At 57.8% G+C, this 19,141-nt stretch overlaps 1 protein-coding gene across 1 annotated transcript in view; it reads left to right on the forward strand.

Annotated features, from left to right (window-relative positions):
• TMEM63C (transmembrane protein 63C) overlaps positions 1-16,876 on the forward strand; it is a 32,417-nt gene extending 15,541 nt beyond the window's left edge. Inside the window, exons 2-24 of the mRNA XM_068398844.1 lie at positions 4,223-4,337; positions 4,611-4,831; positions 5,202-5,281; positions 6,375-6,462; positions 8,439-8,476; positions 8,900-9,042; positions 9,320-9,371; positions 9,801-9,909; positions 10,349-10,422; positions 10,527-10,607; positions 10,743-10,863; positions 10,982-11,115; positions 11,364-11,486; positions 11,984-12,137; positions 12,700-12,806; positions 13,631-13,717; positions 14,244-14,309; positions 14,397-14,559; positions 14,781-14,886; positions 15,080-15,247; positions 15,529-15,644; positions 15,811-15,882; positions 15,965-16,876. Of these exons, the coding sequence (XP_068254945.1) occupies positions 4,634-4,831; positions 5,202-5,281; positions 6,375-6,462; positions 8,439-8,476; positions 8,900-9,042; positions 9,320-9,371; positions 9,801-9,909; positions 10,349-10,422; positions 10,527-10,607; positions 10,743-10,863; positions 10,982-11,115; positions 11,364-11,486; positions 11,984-12,137; positions 12,700-12,806; positions 13,631-13,717; positions 14,244-14,309; positions 14,397-14,559; positions 14,781-14,886; positions 15,080-15,247; positions 15,529-15,644; positions 15,811-15,882; positions 15,965-16,177 (2,493 nt within the window). The 5' untranslated portion in view covers positions 4,223-4,337; positions 4,611-4,633 and the 3' untranslated portion in view covers positions 16,178-16,876. The remainder of the gene's footprint in view (positions 1-4,222; positions 4,338-4,610; positions 4,832-5,201; positions 5,282-6,374; positions 6,463-8,438; positions 8,477-8,899; positions 9,043-9,319; positions 9,372-9,800; positions 9,910-10,348; positions 10,423-10,526; positions 10,608-10,742; positions 10,864-10,981; positions 11,116-11,363; positions 11,487-11,983; positions 12,138-12,699; positions 12,807-13,630; positions 13,718-14,243; positions 14,310-14,396; positions 14,560-14,780; positions 14,887-15,079; positions 15,248-15,528; positions 15,645-15,810; positions 15,883-15,964) is intronic.
• The last annotated feature ends 2,265 nt before the right edge of the window (positions 16,877-19,141 follow it).

Consider the following 19,141-nt stretch of genomic DNA (forward strand, 5'->3'; position numbering starts at 1 on the left):
GATAGGGAAAAGCACAATGGCGGTGTCGTAGCTGGGAACAGGAACTGGTCTGATGATGCTGTGGGGTTTGTTTGGACCTTTAAGATACGATCGCAGAGTGCTGTCACCAGAGTATTGCAAAATGCTGAATTATCTCATACGTCTGGTGTGAAAATTTAGCTTAGGTGTTTCAACAGTGGCTTTAAGTCTGACCTACAGCGTCCTTGTGATCTCACTCTGTATATCAAGTAAGGTATCTCCTCCAGTTGGAGGGAGGTTGAACATGTCCTACAGGTCTGAGTTTAAGCTGTTCCCAGTGCACATGAGCAGAAATCTCTTGCCGTTTCTGCTGCATGTGCTGTTCCTGGAACATTTACATGATTTACTTTTAGCTGGTTGTTCCCAATGGTTATTTTAATGGTAACGCTGCAGCTATATAATTTGCATAAGCTTTTCTAAGATCAGAACCATGAAAGGGGAGATTAGCTGGAATGGTCTAGAAAAGTACCAGTTTGGGTATTTGCTGGTGGGTTTCCATGGGTATCTGGGGGTGAAGGGACCAGGGAAAAGGCAGGAGAATGAGCTTGAGATCAGTTTCAGAGGACTCATGATACACCGCAAGGGCTGCATTACAGGCCTGAGCATGGCGTGACGACTCCTTTGGGCAACAGAGTTGGAGGTGCCTAAGAGAGAGGGGACAGATCTGGACCGGTGGCTTCTGCTCCTGAAATTTCTCTGTGCAGTAAGACTCTGGCACTGAAACAGCAATGCTGGGTGGAGCAACAGGAACCGGTTGGGCGGGGTGGGTGAAGGCTTGCATTTGGGAGGCTTGTGGGCAGGAGAGCTGGGGGCAGGAGATACTAGCAACATCTCCAGGAGGAACCTGTTGCTTTTGGCCACAGGAGCAAAATATCTGCTACTGGGGAAGGGGCCAGCAACAACGACTTGATAGGAAAAGACAACCTGTACTGATCCCCGTGAAAATCCCCCTCACCCCGCCATCCTCCAGCAGGATGTTCCTCCTATGAGCATGAAGATGGTGCCTAGAAACAAGCTGCAGGATCTTACTGCTGGGTAATGGAGTGGTGGTGGCAGAGAAGGAACTCAGAGGTCGCTAAGAGTCTCCTTGTTTATTTGCTGAAGGTCCAACAGCTCCCTCGGTCAGAGACACACTCTCCTTGTTAACAAAAAGGTGATGAATTATTTAGCAGCTGAAGGTGCCAGATGGTGATGGCTCTGCTGCTTACAGGAGGAGGGAAGGGAGGGACATGTGCACATGGGGAGAACAGATTGAGAGCATCTCCATAGGAGAGGGCTGACTCTAGCCAGAGGTCCTGGTGGCCCAGGGAGTTTCACAGCTGCCTGACGGCAAGCAGGAGGCAGGCGGGCCAGGGCAAACAGCTGCCACTTGCCAGAGTGGCCCACTCGTTTCCCACAGGTCTCCCCTTGTTGGGGAGAGTTCCCTCCTCAGGGACTGTTATCCTGATGGGGCCATGCTGGGCCTCTAAGTATGTGACTTCCAACCCTGTCTGGGAGGCAGGCTACAACTGAGGGCACTACAGGCAGGCTTTGCCAGCCCATCCCTCACTTCACACCTGGCTGCAGGGATGGTACTTCAGCCTCAAGTCTACTGGGATGCCCTTTGGAGCAGTATCAGCATATCTCAGGTGATCTGGCGGTTCTTTTGGGAGCCACACTAATGGTCAGCTGTCCCGGCTTGGGCTGTGATGTCTCCAGACACCATGGACTGGCCAGATCAATATGTATATGGCTAGGGACCTCTGAGGAGAACTGAAGATGCTGCAGGAAGCATGGGCAGACCTGTAGCAGACACTGAAGCCCATGCCTCAGGTGACACTGCACCATATGCACAGTAAGAGGGACTGCCATGGGTCTGCGTGTCCTGGGGATCTTGATGCCTGTAGTTCAGCAGCTTCTGACATCCCTTCAAGGCATCTATGCAGGTAGCCAGATGCCAGCCTAACCCTGGAGTGGGGTGAGCCTCAGGGTCTGCTGGGCTTGTAGCCTTGGTCCAAGCATCCCAGCCACTCTTTGGCTTCCAGTGGAGATTTTTCTTTGGGCTGGAATTTATGCTTCAAAAATGAAGAAAATAGCAAGTCACCATCTCTCTGTGTTGTGTTTGGAAACTGCAGGCACCAAGAGTAGTTCTTAAGTTCTTCAACCGTCTTGAGAGCTTGGGTTGAGAGTCCCTTGGGAATCCCTGGTGTCCACCTGATGGCACTTGTCAGGCTGTCAGAGCCTTTGTTGTTTGGGTTTTTTTTGTCAACTCTGTGTTTGAAAACCTCCCTCTTCCTCAGTCTTTCCCTGAATGAGGAGGTCAAAGAGAGTCAGTGTCTCAGGCATGTAACCTGTGTCGGCTCCTGCCCCAGCGCCCCCGTCCTACCTGCTCTGCTCATCTGTGGAGTGGGGGTGGCTGGGCTCCTCAGGAGCTTTAGGACAGGACTGATCTCCTCAAGCAGGAGGCTGCACAGTCTAAGAGAGAGAGGCTGAGGCTACAGCAGTGCATATAAAACAACGTGCTACTGTAGTCTCCCATCTGTCACACTGATACAGCAGAAGTAAATGTTTCCCAACAAAAGCAAATCCGTGTAGAGCTCAGGAAGATCCCCTTTCTAAGCCAAGGCATTTTGTGTGTGCTTTCTCTGTGCTCCCCAAGGACCTCTCAATCAGGTTTCCTTTGGTGTTGAAGAAGACTTGATCCTGTTTGGTCTTGATGGGAAAAACCGCCATAAACACTTTGCATCTCCAGGTCCCTGGAGGTGCTGGCTGTCTTTGTTTGCATCCTCCTCCATTGCTTAATTGGACCGTGGCTCCTGCACCTCTTCCTCTGTCCTGCCCATGTGGGCTGTGAGCATCCTGCAGCAGGGATCAGCTGTCGCTGGGTGACTGCAGGGGCTGCGGCAGGGTTCCAGTTGTGGCTGGAATATAGATAAAAAGGAGGGAGAGGAATGAATGCCCAGTGGATTGAATACAAAGCTCACAGGAGTGTATGTTAATAAGCATGCTGAGGTTTCATGTGGCCTTTGCACCCACAATATACCGGTGACAATATACTGTGCTCAGCATGTCTGCAGGGCAAGGCACTCCTATAACTCCTTATAAAATTCAGGCAGGCCAGAAGATGTTTTTGTCAGGAGAACAAGCCCCTGAGAACAGAGACATAGAATAACTGTGGTTGGAAGGGCCCCCTTGGAGGTCATCTGATAAAAGCCGTTGCTCAGGACCACACTAACTTCAGAATTATATTTGGTTGCTCAAGGCCTCCAAAGACAATGCTTCTTTGTCTATCTGTTCCCCCACACACTGGTAACTTCAGTCTTCTCCTAAGCAGGGTCTTCAGCCCTTTGGGTTTATCTACTAAAAAGTACTAGACATCCTAACTTGGGGCCTTTTTGGAAGAGAGATTAGGGACTCAACCTGGTTGCCATTTTGAAACCCCCCCAACAACCTATTAATGGACTGTTGTGAGAGCATCCTGAAGACCCACCCCTCTCACCCTGGCGATGTGGTTGGTCTCACCACAGTCATAGCTGTCCTCCTCTGAAGGCCATGCAGCTTTCCAGGCACCAGGAGCAGCTGGCTAAAGATGCTGGTGGGGGCTCCAAGGCACGGAGACATGGCAGGCACATGAGTAGAAAAGACTCTGGCTCTGTTGTCCCCACCCTGTGTTTGTTAGCATTTGGTGCTGGTTCCCTCTCCTCCTGTATTTCTGGTGAGGGCAGTGGCCGTTCAGCACTGTCTTGGCACGTAGGTCTGTGGCACCCCCATGAGTAACAGCCATGCTGGCTGCTGTAGCATGCTTGTTCCCAGGGGTCCCAGGCACTGCAGGTTTGGAGAGGATCCTCTCCTACTTAAAGCATGGCAGTAGGAAAGGTTTTGGAAACAAGCCACAGTCTTGGCCATTAATGGGCTTTAAGTGTTTCCTACCAGTGAGGACTCTAGACTGCGGTATCAGCTCCTGGGGAAGTGGGGGGAAGCCTGACATTTAGGGTTCTGAGAAGCTGATGCTTCTGAAGACATCAAGTTATCTTGAAAGAAGCAATTCTGCTCTGGTGGAAAGATGGAAGGGAGATCCCACAACTCCTGAGTCACACAGATAGTGATGCTGGAGGAGAAGGGAGGGCTTAGGGATGTTCCACATGCAGTAGATATCTGGCTGTGGGGAGCAAAGAGAGCGCAGCCCCAGCAGCCCTGTTAACATCATCATTGCTCTTATTCTTAGAAACTCAAGCAAAAGCTGTGGCTCCTCGTTCCTGCCTGCTGACCGCACCAGGGTGGCCATGACTCAACGCAACTTCCAGGACTGAGGGGCAGAGGTGGTGAGAGACCTGTCTCAGGTATGACAGAGACAACCAAATAGCATGGGGTTTACTGGGGTGGGGAAAGGGTATGAGGTAGCTGCGAGATTTCTTCAGCAACAACCCCTGCCCTGTGTCCCACAGCCCCTCCCTGTGAGGGACTGGGACTGGGGAAGCTCCAAGGTCACCAGCCAGTCCTCTCCCCTCCCTGCCCTTAGTGAGCTCCTCAGACCTCACTGGAGGACCTGGAAGAGCCATGGCCCCTTTTCAAGCAAAGGCTTCTCCCTCCGCACCTTTGCCCCTGTGTTGCAGGGTGAGGCCCCACGACAGCACCGATGGAGAGCGTGTACTCGGTGGAGCCGGCACCTGACAGTGCCGGCCCCACCTCACTGGACGTGCTCAGCTTCCTGGACACCCTGGTGAACAGCACGGAGGAGCAATGCTTCAGCGCCCGCTCCCGCAGCACTGTCCTGGAAGGGCTGCCGTTTGGCGGCGTGCCCACTGTGCTCGCCATCAACTTCATCCTCTGGCTGGTGAGCAGGCCAGGAGGGTGCCATGTCTATGGGCACAGCAGCCCCCAGCTGTGGTGTCAGAGACTGGCTGTGAGCACTGGTGGGTGTGTGTGTTATGGGTGTGCTGACAGCCACACGCGAGTGCAGCCTGCATGCCAGTGCACCTGGCTGACTGGGGGAACAGGGCTGAGTGCAGGGGACCAAGAGCTTTTTCCACATCATGGTGGGCAGCAGGTGGCACTCAGGCAGCAGTGGTGAGATCATGGAGCAGAAGTTTGGCTTGGGGCAAGAGTTTTGCACGAGTGAGAAAACAGAAAGGAATATGAGAAGACCCCACGGAGTGAGACCTTATGGCAAAACCCTTCAACTCTCCTCTTCCCTCTTCTTCCAGCTTCTCCTTCTGGTCTTCTCCTGCCTTCGGAAAGCGGCTTGGGACTACGGGCGCCTGGCGCTGCTAATGGACAATGATAGGTGAGGAGGATGCGAGGCCACCATGGGTGACTGCTCCAGCCTCTCCAAGAGGGCTGACAGGAGGGCTGGCACTGAGGAGTGGCCCACAGAGAAGTTCAGCAGGTGTTCCTGTCCCTCCTTCCCACTGGGAATGGCCTGGCTGCCCTTGCCTATGGAGGCACAGGCACTGTCTGCTGCAGGGAGAAAGAAAGCCCATGCCAGGTTTGATTCCCTCTTGCAGGCACCGTCTGGTGACGATGCTGTCGGTGTCCTGGGGAGGACAGAGGCTCAAGAGCTGCTTTTGAGTGGGGATTGAGCTGCTGCCTCTCCGCCTGCTGCTCTCTCGGGATGAGCAGGGCTGGCCGGTGGAGGAGGCAGGGGGAGACATGCAGCAATAACACTGTTCCTCATGTCACCAAGGCAATTTGCCTGGCCCATCCTTCGGGCTATGTGCAGAATCCCACAAAAAATACTGGTGTCCTGGTGAAAGCAGAGCCCAGACCAGATTTCCAGGTGGGCTGTGCTGCTCGCTCCGGGCAGCAAAGCATCTTTCTTTGCACAGGTGTGTGCACGCAGGAGGGGTCTCTGCAAGTCTGGGCAGCCCACAGGAGCAAACTCTGTACAAGACCCTCTCCTGCCTTTGCCCCTCTCCAGCTTCTCTTGGCCTTCGGCTCTGGAGCTGAGTCTGGCAATGGGCAGGCAAAGTTTCCCTTCACCAGGCAGAACAAAGGGACAATCAAGACTTAAAATGCAAGCTCTGATTACGTTCCTTTTTACTGTAATACCATTTGAGAGGGCTGAAACCAGTGGAATAGAAAAAAAATAGTTCAGCAGTCCCTTGTCCTGGAGCTAAGGCCAGTTCTCCATGAGCCACCCCACCGTGGGCCAGGACCACAGAGAAGCTGTGGGGACTTGTCAGCGCAGAGGCAGCAAGATGCAGCCTCTGGCCCAAGCCCAGCAGTAGTCGCTGGTCCAGCCCCAGTGCAGGATGCGGGGAGGGGGGAGACATTTCCTGGGCTGCTCTCCTAGGAGAAGCTTCTCCGAGGGTGCTCATCCTCTCCTGTCCGCTGCTTCTCTCCTGCCTCACCCCTCTACTCCTCCCCTCACTGCAAAGTTTGACATCGCTTTTCTACGGAGAGCAGAGTGAGAAGGAGAAGTCCCCATCGGAGAGCAGCCCCCTGGACGCCGACAACAAGGACGTGGTGAGTGCTGGTGGCCGTGGCAGCGGGAGCCCAGACTGGGCTCATCCTGGCCCAGCCCACCCCTGCTCTTCACCAGAAAGCCAGGTCAGAAGTTAAATGGGAGAAATTAAACCCTCCAGCGCAGGGTTTCCTGCTTAACACTCTTTAGCAGCGGGGTATTCCTGGGAAAGCTGGAGGGTTTCTTTGTCCTGGCTTGTTTTGAGGCATCTACCTTGAACGGCAGCTCAGAGGGGATGCTCCTGCCCGGGTGAGCATCTCCCGGCGGCGTGGCTGTCCCTGCCGGCTGCGGGGACCTAGTCAGATGCATGGCCAGAGCCTCACTGCGTCCTGGCAGGACAGAGTCCCCTGGGTCACACCTCCACCTCTGCCAGCGTGATGGGCTGTGAGGGCTTTAAAGTCATCTTTTGTTTCTCTCTACCACACCAGGCACAAACCAGCCTTTGCTGGAAACAAGCACAGACAGACATGTTTTGCTGTCTGTTTCTCTTTTTTGGCAGCAAAAGCTCAAAAATCAGTCACTGGTGTGACTATGAAAAAATGACATGACTTACTAAAAAAAACCAGGCAGGAAAGGCAGAGAAGCAAAATCCTTGGAGGTGGCAGGAGACCAGTTCAAAGGTTCGGTACCGGATGCTCTGGGCAGATGTGTATTGCTCATCAAAAAATAAGTGAGAAAGACCACAGGGAAAGCCAGCACGGCTGGATATTTCTTCACACACCAGGAGCAGGAAACCTGCCAGAGGGTTTGTGGGGCTGATAGATGTTGCAGGTGGAAAACACTTGCTGGAGAAGGTGAGCTTGACCAAATTCCTGCCTGGGAGCCTTTCTCTGTGGGGAAGCACCAGAGCATCCCTCCAGCAGTGGGGTTGGAGGATGAGGTTGCAATAAAAGCAGCCTGACAAATTCCCATTACCGTCACAAATTCCCAGGAGCAGGCACAGGACTCACCCTGAGATAAACAGCCAAGCTGTTGAGTGCAGCGTGCAACCTCTGTCCTGCGCATGGGGTCCGAGAGAGATGGGAATCAGCTGATAAATACTGTTTTTTCAGGGGGGTTTCTGGAAAACACAAGAAATGACAGCCTAGGGAGCTTGGGATCTGCACGGACAACCTCCTAGACATGGTTCTCCGGAACAGAGCTCCAGAGTGGAGAGTAGGAGGGGAGTCAGCCTGGCTGTACTAAGGGGGTGTCTGGCCCCTGCAGAGCTGTTGGGGGCACAGTGATGCCTGCACCTCCAAAGCCTCCCGCTGCGGTTGATCAGATGAAGCTGAGCTGTAGGGCAGAAGGGAAGTCCTGGCATGGGTAAAGCTGGGGGATGGAGAGGAGAAGGAAGCTGCCAGCTCTCACCGGGCAGGGTGAGGGAATCCCACAGGGGCCTGCCTGAAGTCCCTCCTGTCCAATGTCAGTATAAACCCTCCAGAAAGGGGTGAAGCAGAGGGGCCAGATGGCTGAGTGTTATTGGGTGCAGCCACGGCTGGGAGGACTGCAGAGGGACCTTGAACTTGCATGAGCTCCGGTGTCGGTAAAGCGTAAAATAATGTATAGGGGAGAAAATCCCTAATATTTCATACGCAGTGACAGGGAGTGAGCTATTACACAAGATCTGACGTTGTCCTATATCACTCTACGGCAGTGCCGGCTCAGCGCTTGGTGGTGGTCAGAAAAGCACATTGCATGTTGGGGACTGTGAGGGAAGGGGCAGAGGGGGGAATTGCTGGAAGCCAGGAGCCTGAGTTACAGAGATGCCCCATGTTTCCCGCTCCTCCCCAGGCAGCTGCCTTTGCCACTGCTGCAGACAAGCCACTGGGCTGAGCATCGCCGGGCTGCCTTGGGTTCTGCCTCCATTTGCTCAATCCCCCAGTCCTAGGCACCACACCACCTCCGCACGTGTCCCTAGCATGTGTCATGCTCCGGCTCCTTGCCAGGGAGGTGGGGGTTGTTGCCCCTGGCTCATCCTGACTCTTTTCCCTTCCAGGGATTCTGCTCCTGGCTCATTTCTATCTACCAGATGAAGTAAGTGTGTGTCCTCGGCATCACAGCTGTGCCCCATCACTCCCCGCCCCTGGGGAGCTGGTGCCCACAGGTGGTGACCTATCACCCGGAGCTGCTGTGACCAGCAGCAGAGAAGAGCCCTCTTAAAACATCCCCCCCAGAGAGAGAGCAGAGGACTCACCTTTGTGTTTCCTCCTGGCCCTTGGATCCTGTCACAAAGAAAAGGGCTTCAGCCTCTTCTGGTGGGAGCTGGTCCTGTAATGGGATGGCAGCCTGCGGGCTGCTTGTGTCCTTCATTCCCTCTGTGCCCAAATCCCACATGCCACAGGCAGGATGCCATGAGTTGGTGTGGGTTGTGTGAGGCCGGAGCAGCCAGCGTCCCTGGGGTGGGAGGTTGGAGGGGGGGGCACCACCAGCGCTTACCCCCACCTGCCTCTCCCCCAGGGATGAGGAGATTCAGAGCAAGTGTGGGATCGATGCCACCACCTACCTCTCCTTCCAACGGCACCTCCTGGTCCTGCTGATGCTGGTCTGCGTGCTCTCCGTGGCTGTCATCCTGCCCGTCAACTTCTCGGGGGACCTCCTGGGTAGGTGCTTCCCCACTCGCGGGATGGCTCAGGAGTGTGGTGCAAACTTACCCAGCCTCCGGGCGAGCATGGTGCCGCCAGGACAGTGGGCAGGAAGCCACCATCAGCTGTGGGACAGAGGAATGCAAGAGGCAGGGAGCTTCAGGGCATTGGGGGTTTGGTGGGGACCTGGGAGATGGAAAAGGAGTGAGCAAAGACCAGAGCCACTAACCCTGCGAGCACGGACATGCACACCACACTGGGTTCCCTTAACCTCCTGCTTCTCCTCTTCCTGCAGGACACAATCCCACCCACTTTGGCCGGACAACCATCGCCAACATCCCGACGCAGTACGTGGCTCCTGCGTCCCGGGAGGCTGTGGGTGCGGCTGCTGTGGTGGGCACTGCTGGGAACACCCAGGCATGGCGCTCACCACAGCCCCGTGCTGGGGACAGGGACAGGTCCATGTGAGCAGCATGCCACTCGCGGTAGCCCCGTGTCTGGCTGCACTACATGTGAGCACAGTCGCAGCAGTCAGCACACTGGCACTGCTCGCTGCACCCCAGTGCTCTCAGGGGTGCTGGGTGGTCTCATTTCTGTAGTATCTCAGCCAACACCCTGGACTCTGCCCCTCTCGTCCCTGGGGTGGGGGTCTGGCAGCCAGCTCGGGGGGGGGGTCCCGCTGGGTAGCAGGGGTGGCTATGGGTGAGATGCTGAGTGCCAGGCTGGGGCAGATGCCACCCACCCGCTGCAGTGCTCGCTGATCCCCTCTTCTCCAGGGACCGTCTCTTGTGGCTGCACAGCATCTTCGCCCTCATCTATTTCATCCTCACTACCCTCTGCATGGCTCATCACTCTGTCCACCTTGAATACAGAGAGAACGAGAAGGTGAGCAACCACCCTTCTTCCAGCCCTGCGTTGTTCAGTGCTAATGGACAACTTTGTGCTTTGTGGAAAGGACGGTCCCAGTACATAGGGAGAGCTTTAGAAACAGCCTGGGATGGGGCAGGCAGGGAAAGATATGGCTGGTTTTCTCCAGCTTCTGGAGAAAGCCTGGCAGCCCAGAGGCAAATCTCTCTCTCTTGCTGCCTTGTCTCTTGAGATTGAAGCTCTGCTGTGTCTGTCTGTCTGGGAGGTGGCAGCATCCCACTATGCCCCCGGGGTCTAGGAGTGGGCATTGAGGAGGTCTGTGCTGACCAGCCTCTGAGGTGGCAGTGAGTGACCCAGCTTGCTTTTGCCTTCCCGGTGGCTGGGTGAGCAGGGTGGCAGCGAGACATCCCACAGACCCCCTGCCCACCCACTCCCGCTGCCCCTTCTCCTCACCCAGGTTGCCCGAACACTGATGGTTACCCACATCCCCAAGGAGATCACAGACCCTTCCCTTATCATCAAGCATTTCCAGTGAGTAGTGGTGTGCCGCAGCCTTGCTGGGCAGCTGGCAGGCAGGTGGCAGGGGCTGTCACCGTCCAGCGGCTCCTGGTGCCACTGTGTCCCTGTGCCCGCAGCGAGGCTTATCCCAGCTGCACTGTCACCAATGTCCAGTTCTGCTTCGACGTGCGCAAGCTGATGAAGCTGGATGCGGAGAGGTGAGTGTGTGCAGGTCCCCGTTGCCTCTGCAGGTGGGTGTACCACTCCTGCCCACCATGTCAAGGGACCCAGTCTGTCTGTCTGTCTGTTTGCCGCTCCCCGAATGACCCTCACCCCCATCGGCTTCCCGGCAGGCGCAAGGCAATGAAGGGACGGCTTTACTTCACCACCAAGGCGCAGAAAGAGGGGAAGATCATGATCAAAACCCACCCCTGTGCCCGCATCTTCTGCTGCCACTTCTGTGGCTTTGAGCAGGTAGGCGGGTGCGGGCAGGGCTGCAGGCAGCACATCCCCACCATGGGCAAGGCAGAGCACGGCAGCTTGCCTGTGCCCCAGCCCGGTGAGTGTGGCAGAGTCCCGGCTGCTCCCGCAGGTGGATGCTGAGCAGTACTACGGGGAGCTGGAAGAGAAGCTCACGGATGAGTTCAATGCTGAGCGCAACCGCATCACGCTCAAGAGGCTTGACATGGCCTTCGTCACCTTCCAGGACGAGCGGATGACGGCTGTGTGAGTGCCCCTCATGCAACGGGCACAGGGACATCCCCCAGCCTGGTGGCCACTGCTGCTGGGGAACTGGGACACCTCACCAGCTTCTTCAGCCAAGGCCAGGCAATGGGTCTGTCTCCTCTGTGCCTCTGCCATCTGCAAAGATGGCAGCTCTGTTGGGGCTGTGGGAAGGGTCTCACAAGAAGTGTGTGTGGGGGGGGTCCTGAGCCCTTGGTCTGGACCTGACCCCTGGCTCCCACCTCCTGCAGGATTTTGAAGGACTACAGCCACATCCGCTGCCGCAAGCACCCCCAGCAGTCCTCTGTCACCACCGTGGTCAAGTCACACCACTGGGGCATTCGCTATGCCCCTGCACCCAGCGATATCATCTGGTGAACCCCCATGGCACGAGGGAGGGAGGAAGGGGGGCGAGCAGCAGGGTGGAACCCATGCCCATACCTATAGGAAGCCCATGTAGCTATAGGGAACCTGTGCCATATCTGTAGGGCACTTTCGCAGGGTGGCAGGGGCTGACAATCCCTCCTGTGGCCATAGCAGAAGTCAGCAGAGGTGACGGATGATCACCTCACGGGTGGCAGGGCTTGGCCAGGTGAGGTTTGGGGTGATTGCCAGGCTTCAATTTCTCCAGCCTGACTCCAAAGCCTCCTGGTGGTACGGACCACCCCCCTGCAGCCATTCTCTCATCCTGGGGGCTTTGCAGGTGTCAGCGCAGCAGCACGGGGAGGGGTAGAGAGTGAGGTCAGAGCAATGGCTGCTGGGATGGCTGGTGCGGGTAGTGGGAGGCAGAGTTTCTGGGAGCCGGGCTGGGAGGCCCAGGACACAAGGCTTTTTCTCCACACCATGTCTGAGCTGTGCTTTCCTCTCACAGGGAGAACTTATCAGTCCGTGGCACATCCTGGTGGGTGCGATTCATCCTCCTTAATATCTGCCTCTTCGTGCTTCTCTTCTTCCTCACCACGCCAGCCATCATCGTCAACACTATTGACATGTTCAATGTCACACACCCTGTGGAGAGCCTCAAGGTAGTCCCTGGGGCCCCATGCCAGCTTTCCCAGAGGGTCTCCATTTGCACGCTTGTCTGTGACAGGGGGAGGGCACCAGCTCTACACTGGCCCAAGAAGATGAGCCATCACTGTGATGAGCGTTAATGAGAGGCAAGGCGAGCGGTCATGCCCCTGCTTGCCATCCATCCCCTTCTTGTGTTTCCAGTGGCAGAACCCTGGGGCATCTGCGCAAACCTGATCTTTGGTGCCTGTGTCCATGGGGGAGGGCAGGTTGGTGTCCATGCAAGGAGAGAGGCGTGGGAAGAGCGCCAGGAGATGTTAGGAGCTGCCAGCAGCACATCTCCTTCCTGCTCATTGACTTGTGAGCTGTTGGGCAGGCACTGGGGCTCAGAGTGTGCCCATGGTGCCTTTGGCTGGCCTCAAGCTCTTATCTCCTGAAACAAACACCCCTGCTCAGGGAGGGGATGCCCCAGCCCACCTGTTGCACACACCATCCTGTGCCAGGAGGCCCAGGGAGCTGCCTCCAGCATGGCTGAGCTCTGGTGCGCTCCTGAGGGGATGTCTGGCATCTCTCCTGCAGAACCCCATCATCACCCAGTTCTTCCCCACGCTGCTGCTCTGGGCCTTCTCAGTCTTCCTGCCCTTCCTCGTCTATTACTCAGCGTTCTTCGAGTCGCACTGGACGAGGTAATGGGGCTGGCCCCTGCGCTCCCCCAGGGCTGCAGTAGATGGGAGGAACCTCAGTAGGATTCGTGGGACCCGACCTGCAGGGAAGCAGGCAGTAGAGTGGCAAACCCCCACAGAGCCCCATGGGTGTTGTCCTCCATGGAAAGAACCCCAAGTCCATGCCTGAAGGAGCCATTTTTTTTGCCATAGCCCTGAGTGCTTCCAGGCTGTTGACAAAGGCAGGTGGAGCTGGTTTTAAGAGGGGTCTGAAGAAATTTGTGAAATGGATGGTCTGATGGTGGACTGGCAGCAGCAGGGCCATGGCCCTGACTCAAGTGCTCCCAGCTCTCCCAGCTCTCCAAGGCATAGGTACAGGTTCAGGTTGCTCAAAGTCTCCTAGCAGAGGAAGCTCTGCCGAGCTCCTACAATGTGCTCTCTGTCTTGACCTTCCACCGGCCCCAATCCCTGTGTCTGCTCTGCTGAGTCCTTTGTCACTACCTCTCTTCCTTCTTCCGGGGCAAACAGGGGCTCCTGAACCCATTGTAAACACCTAGCTGCCTCTTGTTGGGTGTCTACACCAGCAGGGATGGTAGGAGAGGGCAGGGATGAAGGAAGTGAGAAGCTGAAGGGACAAGAGCTTTCACTGCAGTGAATTTCTCATGATGACTTTCCCTGGCCTGGGAGAAGCTTTGCAAGGCCTCAGTAGATGCACAAATGAAATGCACATGGCTTCCTGGGGCTGGGATTAGCTCCTTTGTGAAGACCAAGACCCAGCCCAGCCCCTCCCCACACCAGCTGTTCTGCCTTGGAAAAGTGCAATGTTCTCTTGCCTCCCCTCTCCGCAGGTCGAGTGAAAACCAGCTCACCATGCACAAGTGCTTCTTCTTCCTGGTGTTCATGGTCATCATCCTGCCCTCGCTGGGGCTGAGCAGGTATGGACCACCCTGACATGCTGCTCTCCATGCTCCCCAGCAGCAGGGATCGCACCTGGCCCCTCAGCTCCCACAGACCAGCCCCGAAGGGCTAAGGACCCACTGCTGCTGAAGCACGGCTGCCTCTGGGGAGAAAATACTCGCTCTTCAGCCACGCTGAGCTGCTCCCAGATAGTCACGGACAGAAAGCTTCCCTGTGGAGGAGGAGAGGAGCGGAGCAGCTTGCCAGGCTGCCATGGCTGACCTGAGGGTGCTGGTGGTGCCCTGCTTGGGTCAGCCCTTCAGCAGACCCTGAAAGGACCAGGTTAGGTGTCTGTGTAGCCCCAGCTCCGGCAATCCTGACCGTCTGGGAGGCGAGCACCCACGCTGTGGTGGTCCTGTGTGACAGAAGGGGCTGCTCTGGTGGTGTAGGGTCCAGAGGGTCTCACCCACCCAGGGCAGGAGAAAGCATGCGCCTGCTAGGTGCCTGCCACCTTGCTCTGAGGCTCTCCCTCTTTCTGAGCTGCTCTTCTTCTCCTCCCTCCAGCCTGGACCTTTTTTTCCGCTGGCTCTTCGACACACGCTTTCTGGACGAGGCCAATATCAAGTTCCAGTGAGTAGCAGGGAGCTCCCGAACCTCCCAGGGGCTCTCCCAGCTGCCTGCCTGAGCATCCTCTCACCCTCTGCATCCCTGGGGCAGGTGCGTTTTCCTCCCAGACAATGGCGCTTTCTTCGTCAACTACATGGTCACCTCCAGCCTGATCGGGACGGCCATGGAGCTGCTGCGCATCCCGGGCCTCCTTGTCTACACTGCCCGCCTCTGCTTTGCCAAGTCCGAGCCTGAGCGGCTCCACATCAAGCGGGTACGTGGCTGTGGTCACCTCTGAGCCTACGTGACCTCCAGCACAGCAGGGTCGCACTCACTGGAAACTCAGGCTGTCCCAGTCCTATGGGAAGGCTTGTGGGGACTTCTTCAGGCCTCATGGGGGCTAACGGGGGAGGCAGTTGTGTGGGCCAGGGTGCAAAGGCAAGTGGAGCCTTTGCAATGGCAGAAGCAGTAATGATGCTTCTGGTTGTGCCCCAGAGCCAAGCCTACCAGTTCCAGTTTGGACTGGAGTACGCCTGGACCTGCTGCATCTTCTCTGTCGTCATGACCTACAGCATCACCTGCCCCATCATCGTCCCCTTTGGTGAGTATGATCCCATAGCCATGGTCCCACTGCCCCTGGCCTGTCCCAGCCACCAGCAGTGGCATGGGAGCACAAGCGTCCTGCATGGTACAGGAGAGCACCTTTGGGCATCGTCCCCTGGGCCTGCCCTACTGTCCTTGCGACCTGGCTGTCCATGTTGTCCTCCACCCAAATGGCCCCTCTCCTCTGCCAGGGTTGCTCTACATGCTGCTCAAGCACATGGTTGACCGGTACAACATTTACTACGTGTACATCCCCACCAAGCTGAACCAGCGCCTCCACGTCGCTGCCATCAGTCAGGTCGTGGTGGCCCCCATCCTCTGCATGTTCTGGCTGCTCTTCTTCTCCGTCCTGCGCCTCGGTAAGGAGAGCTTGGGGCTGCCCCCTGCCACTGCTGGGGTCACATCTGATGCTTGGGGGGATGAGCTGCCAGTGTCACCCCTGAATTAGGCATGGCATGGAGGGTGGATGGGAAGGGGGAAGGTGTGATGGAGACCTGGCAGATGATGGGAGTGTCAGCTAGTGTTTTGTGAAGGAGGTTGAGAGCTTGTAAGACCCAAAGCAGGCACCAGCCTGGGGCTCAGCTGGATGTGCAGCAGGTCCTTGGAGGCTCACGTACTGCCCAGTGTCTCTGCGCTCCAGGTCCCACCCGCCCTGTCACCCTCTTCACCTTTGTGGTCCTCCTCTCCTGCATCATCTTCTCCTTCTTTGGTCTCTGCCTGAAAAAGCTGCAGCCACGGAAACCCTCCAGCTACCAGGTGAGCGCAGGCAGCTGCCCATCCTGTTCCTTCACCCCACTGTGTCCCCTCCTCAGATCTCTGGGGTGTGTTTGCCTTGGGGAGTCTGAGGCAGTGCCTGGCTGCCCCCCCAGCTTTGGCTGGGGACCCACAAACCATTGTTTCCTCCCGGCCTCGCTCTCCCCAGATGTCCGACCAGTCTGAGGGCACCTTCAACGATGTGGAGCGGAGCAGTGTTTCCTCCACCCCCAACTCCAATGTGAGTACCCCTCCCCAGCCCTGCTGTGGCCACTACCCCCTCGTGCCCCTGGGCCCTCACCCCCCACTGCCCCCTGGGGCAGCTCTTCGTGGCCACTGTGCTGCAGGAGCCAGAGCTGAGCCTGACGCCGGCAGCTTCCCCGGCACACCAGTCCTACGGCACCATGGGCAACCACCTGGAGCCAGCGGAGGATGGGCAGGATGGGAGGCTGCAGAGCTTTGAGACGGAGCTGGAGACAGTGGAGGGCGAGTTCAGGAGCGGCCCCGTTATGGAGAGCCAGGCCCGCTACCAGTGAGCATCCCTGCCGCCGGGGCGAGGACCAGCCATGCCAAGAGTGGAGGATGTGCCAGGGGCAGGAAGGAGCCTTCCCAGCACTGGTGGGGGCCACCTTGCTGATGGGGTGAGGGGATGACAGGACTGATGTGAGGGGAGACCCCATTGCATGGGAGGTGATAGGAGGTTCTGCCGGTCCCTCCCGCTGCCTGGACCAGCTCAGCACCCCCATGCCCCCCATCCCCATCTGCCTCTTCCAGCCCATCGTGGGGAAGAGGGGGTGCAGTGGTGTGGCAAGAGGGTCTCTCTGAGAGGCCATGCTTTTGGGGGCAGGAGGGAGGCCCTGGCCCCTCCGTGAGGGGAAGCAGCCCAGACAGCTCAGACGAATGTGCCTGCCACCATGCTGTCCCGCAGGTCCTCCGTGGCAGGGGATGGACACCCCTAACCCTTGCTTCCCACCCACTGCTCGCAGTGGCTGTCCCATTGCCTCCCCTGGTGTCGGCCCCCGCTGCTGCCCCCAAGGCTTTGCCCATTAAAGCAGGGACTGCTGAGACACGTGTGCTTTAGTGGAGGAGGTGAGTACCCTGGGCTTCTCCCACGTCTGCCTGAGCACCACCAGCCCTGCCCCAATGCAGCTATCAAAACACAAGCCCAGCTCTTCCCCACCCTATCCCTCTGCCACCGCTGCACCATGCCTGTGCCCTTGGGTCCTGGGGGCGGGGGAGGAAGCAGGAGGTCAAGGGACCAGTGTGTTTAATGGCTGTGAGGGCAGCTCCTCGTCATCCTGCTTGCCCTGGCAGCTTCCCCCTCATGCTCATGCTCTCCCTGGGGCTGGCCATGGGACCCCACATTGCTCTGTCCTGTTGCAACAGAAAGGTGTGGGGGGGGGGGGGTGGGCAGGCTGGCAAGACCCCAGCCTCCAGGTCCTGGTCCACCGCATCCTGCCCTCACCCACAAGCCGCAGCCGTGGGATGCTCTCCTAGCAGCCACACCACCTCTCGCGTGTGAGTCCTGCTGTGGTCAGTATAAACACGACTGCTCTTGCCCAGGCAGCATCCCTGGGGTTTTCCAGCTCATTCACAGCAGCCGTGGAGGCCCCTGGGGACGACGGCAGATCCTCACCCTGCCCGGCTGCGCATGCTGGCTTCTCGCTTGGCCCTGCTTTGGCACTGGGGCTGACTTTCCTGCTCCTGATTTTCCTTCTGGCTTCAGAGCAATTCTAGCTGCCATCCCAGGGCCATCCAGGGAGGGAAGAAGCAACGATGCAGCTCTGCCAGCACCAGGGCTGCCAGTGTGAAGGCAGACGCTTGGCCATGGCACTGCACAGCATTACTGGTGCTGCTGGGGGTGAGGGGGGCACAGTCCTGGGCAGAGGGGTGGTTTAAAAGGCAGCCCAGCAGCAAGCTGTGGGTCTCTGTTGGACTCAAGTGGGCCCTGGGACATCCCTGTGGGGTTGGTGGGTCTCAGCTTGGCCAGCTGGCAGCCCCATGGCCCCCATCGCACCCATGCTCCTGCATGCTGGGCCGATGGCTGTGGCACGTTAGCCACACTTGCCTCGAGGGAGCCTTGAGCTCAGCTGCTCCCTCACAACCCAAAAAAGCACCCTGGGGGGCTCGCAGCTCCCTGCCAGCTGCCCCTGGGGCTGCCCACAGCTCAGCTGCTGCCCTCACTGCCCACTCCGGGGGCAGCCCCGGACAGAGTGGGGGGGGATGCTCGTGGCCTCTCTCCGGATGGAAGCAAGTGCCTGCAAGTGGCACCGTGTCCTCAGGAGCTCAGGCTGCTGGTCTGATTGCCCTTGGCTGCCCCGCTGTAGGAATGTGCCAGAGGTCTGTACCTTCTCGTGATTTATTGCTATGACCGTGCCTTGAATAAAATGACTTCACCCAGACGCTGCCTGGCGTCGTCACCCCCGTGTGTCCTGCCTGGCCCCAGGAGAGTGGGGACCCTTACCACTGGAGCCTGCAAAAGTACCCCAGTCCCTTTCCCCACCACAGGCTGCTTTTGACCCTTCCTGGGGATGTCCTGCAGAGGCTTCAGTGGTGAGGAGATTGCTTGGACCCCTCCACACCTCCAGGCACCTTGCCGCCCACCATGGTCCCCACAAAAGCAAACCCCAGCAAGTGGTCAGAAGCAGCAAAGGTGGAGGAGCACCCCACCATGTCCCCTTGGAAAGGCTGGCACAGCCCTTGGCACTATCCCTGACACACGGGGATGGGGTGCAGCCCCAGGGACAGGCATGCGCCTCCCCTGCCCATCCTCTGCCAGCGCTCACCCTGCAGGCAGGGCTGGCTCAGGACACCACCAAAGGGGCACACACTGCCTGGAGGGAGCAGGAGGGTGGCCTGGAACTCCTCTGGGACCACAGCAAGAAACGGGCAGCGAGGGGACCCATCCCATCTGGGGATGGAGCAGATGTTCCCAAAAGCTGAACTGCCCACCAGCAAGTCCCGGGGAAGGGGGCAAACACCATTTTGGGAGCCTTTCTCTAGGTTTTGAGCAGACAGTGCTCTTTTGCTTCCCTTCCAAAACACACTCTTCATACCCAAATTCCTACTTGAATGATCTGTCTCTGGTTTCAGCAGGTCCCTCCTGCCGGCCCCTCCGTGGCTCCCCAGGGTGAGCCCTGCCCAGCCAGCCCGACTTACAGCGCAGGGCAGGGGGCACAGAGAGGGCTTCCATTTGGGTGAAAAACTGGAAAATTTAAAAACCCGCTCCCCTCCTCACACACCCCCCCAGAGGACCCACAACGTTTGTAATTAGTGGTAAACGGGGCTAAATGCAGGGCCTTGCTGGCACCGGGGAGCTAAGGCGGGAGCCCCGGCTGCAAGTGAGGGCTGAAATGGCCCCCTCGGCTCATGGCGCTCCCGGCCCTCGTGCCAGGGAAGCCCGTCACAGCCTGAGGAGGGGGTGTGAGCCCCACCACGCTGCGCCTCCGCCACGCCGGCCTTCAGACGGCCGCTCACCTGATCACAGCCTGCACGTACAG

Source organism: Nyctibius grandis, chromosome 4, assembly GCF_013368605.1.
Source record: "Nyctibius grandis isolate bNycGra1 chromosome 4, bNycGra1.pri, whole genome shotgun sequence".
Lineage (NCBI taxonomy): Eukaryota > Metazoa > Chordata > Aves > Nyctibiiformes > Nyctibiidae > Nyctibius > Nyctibius grandis.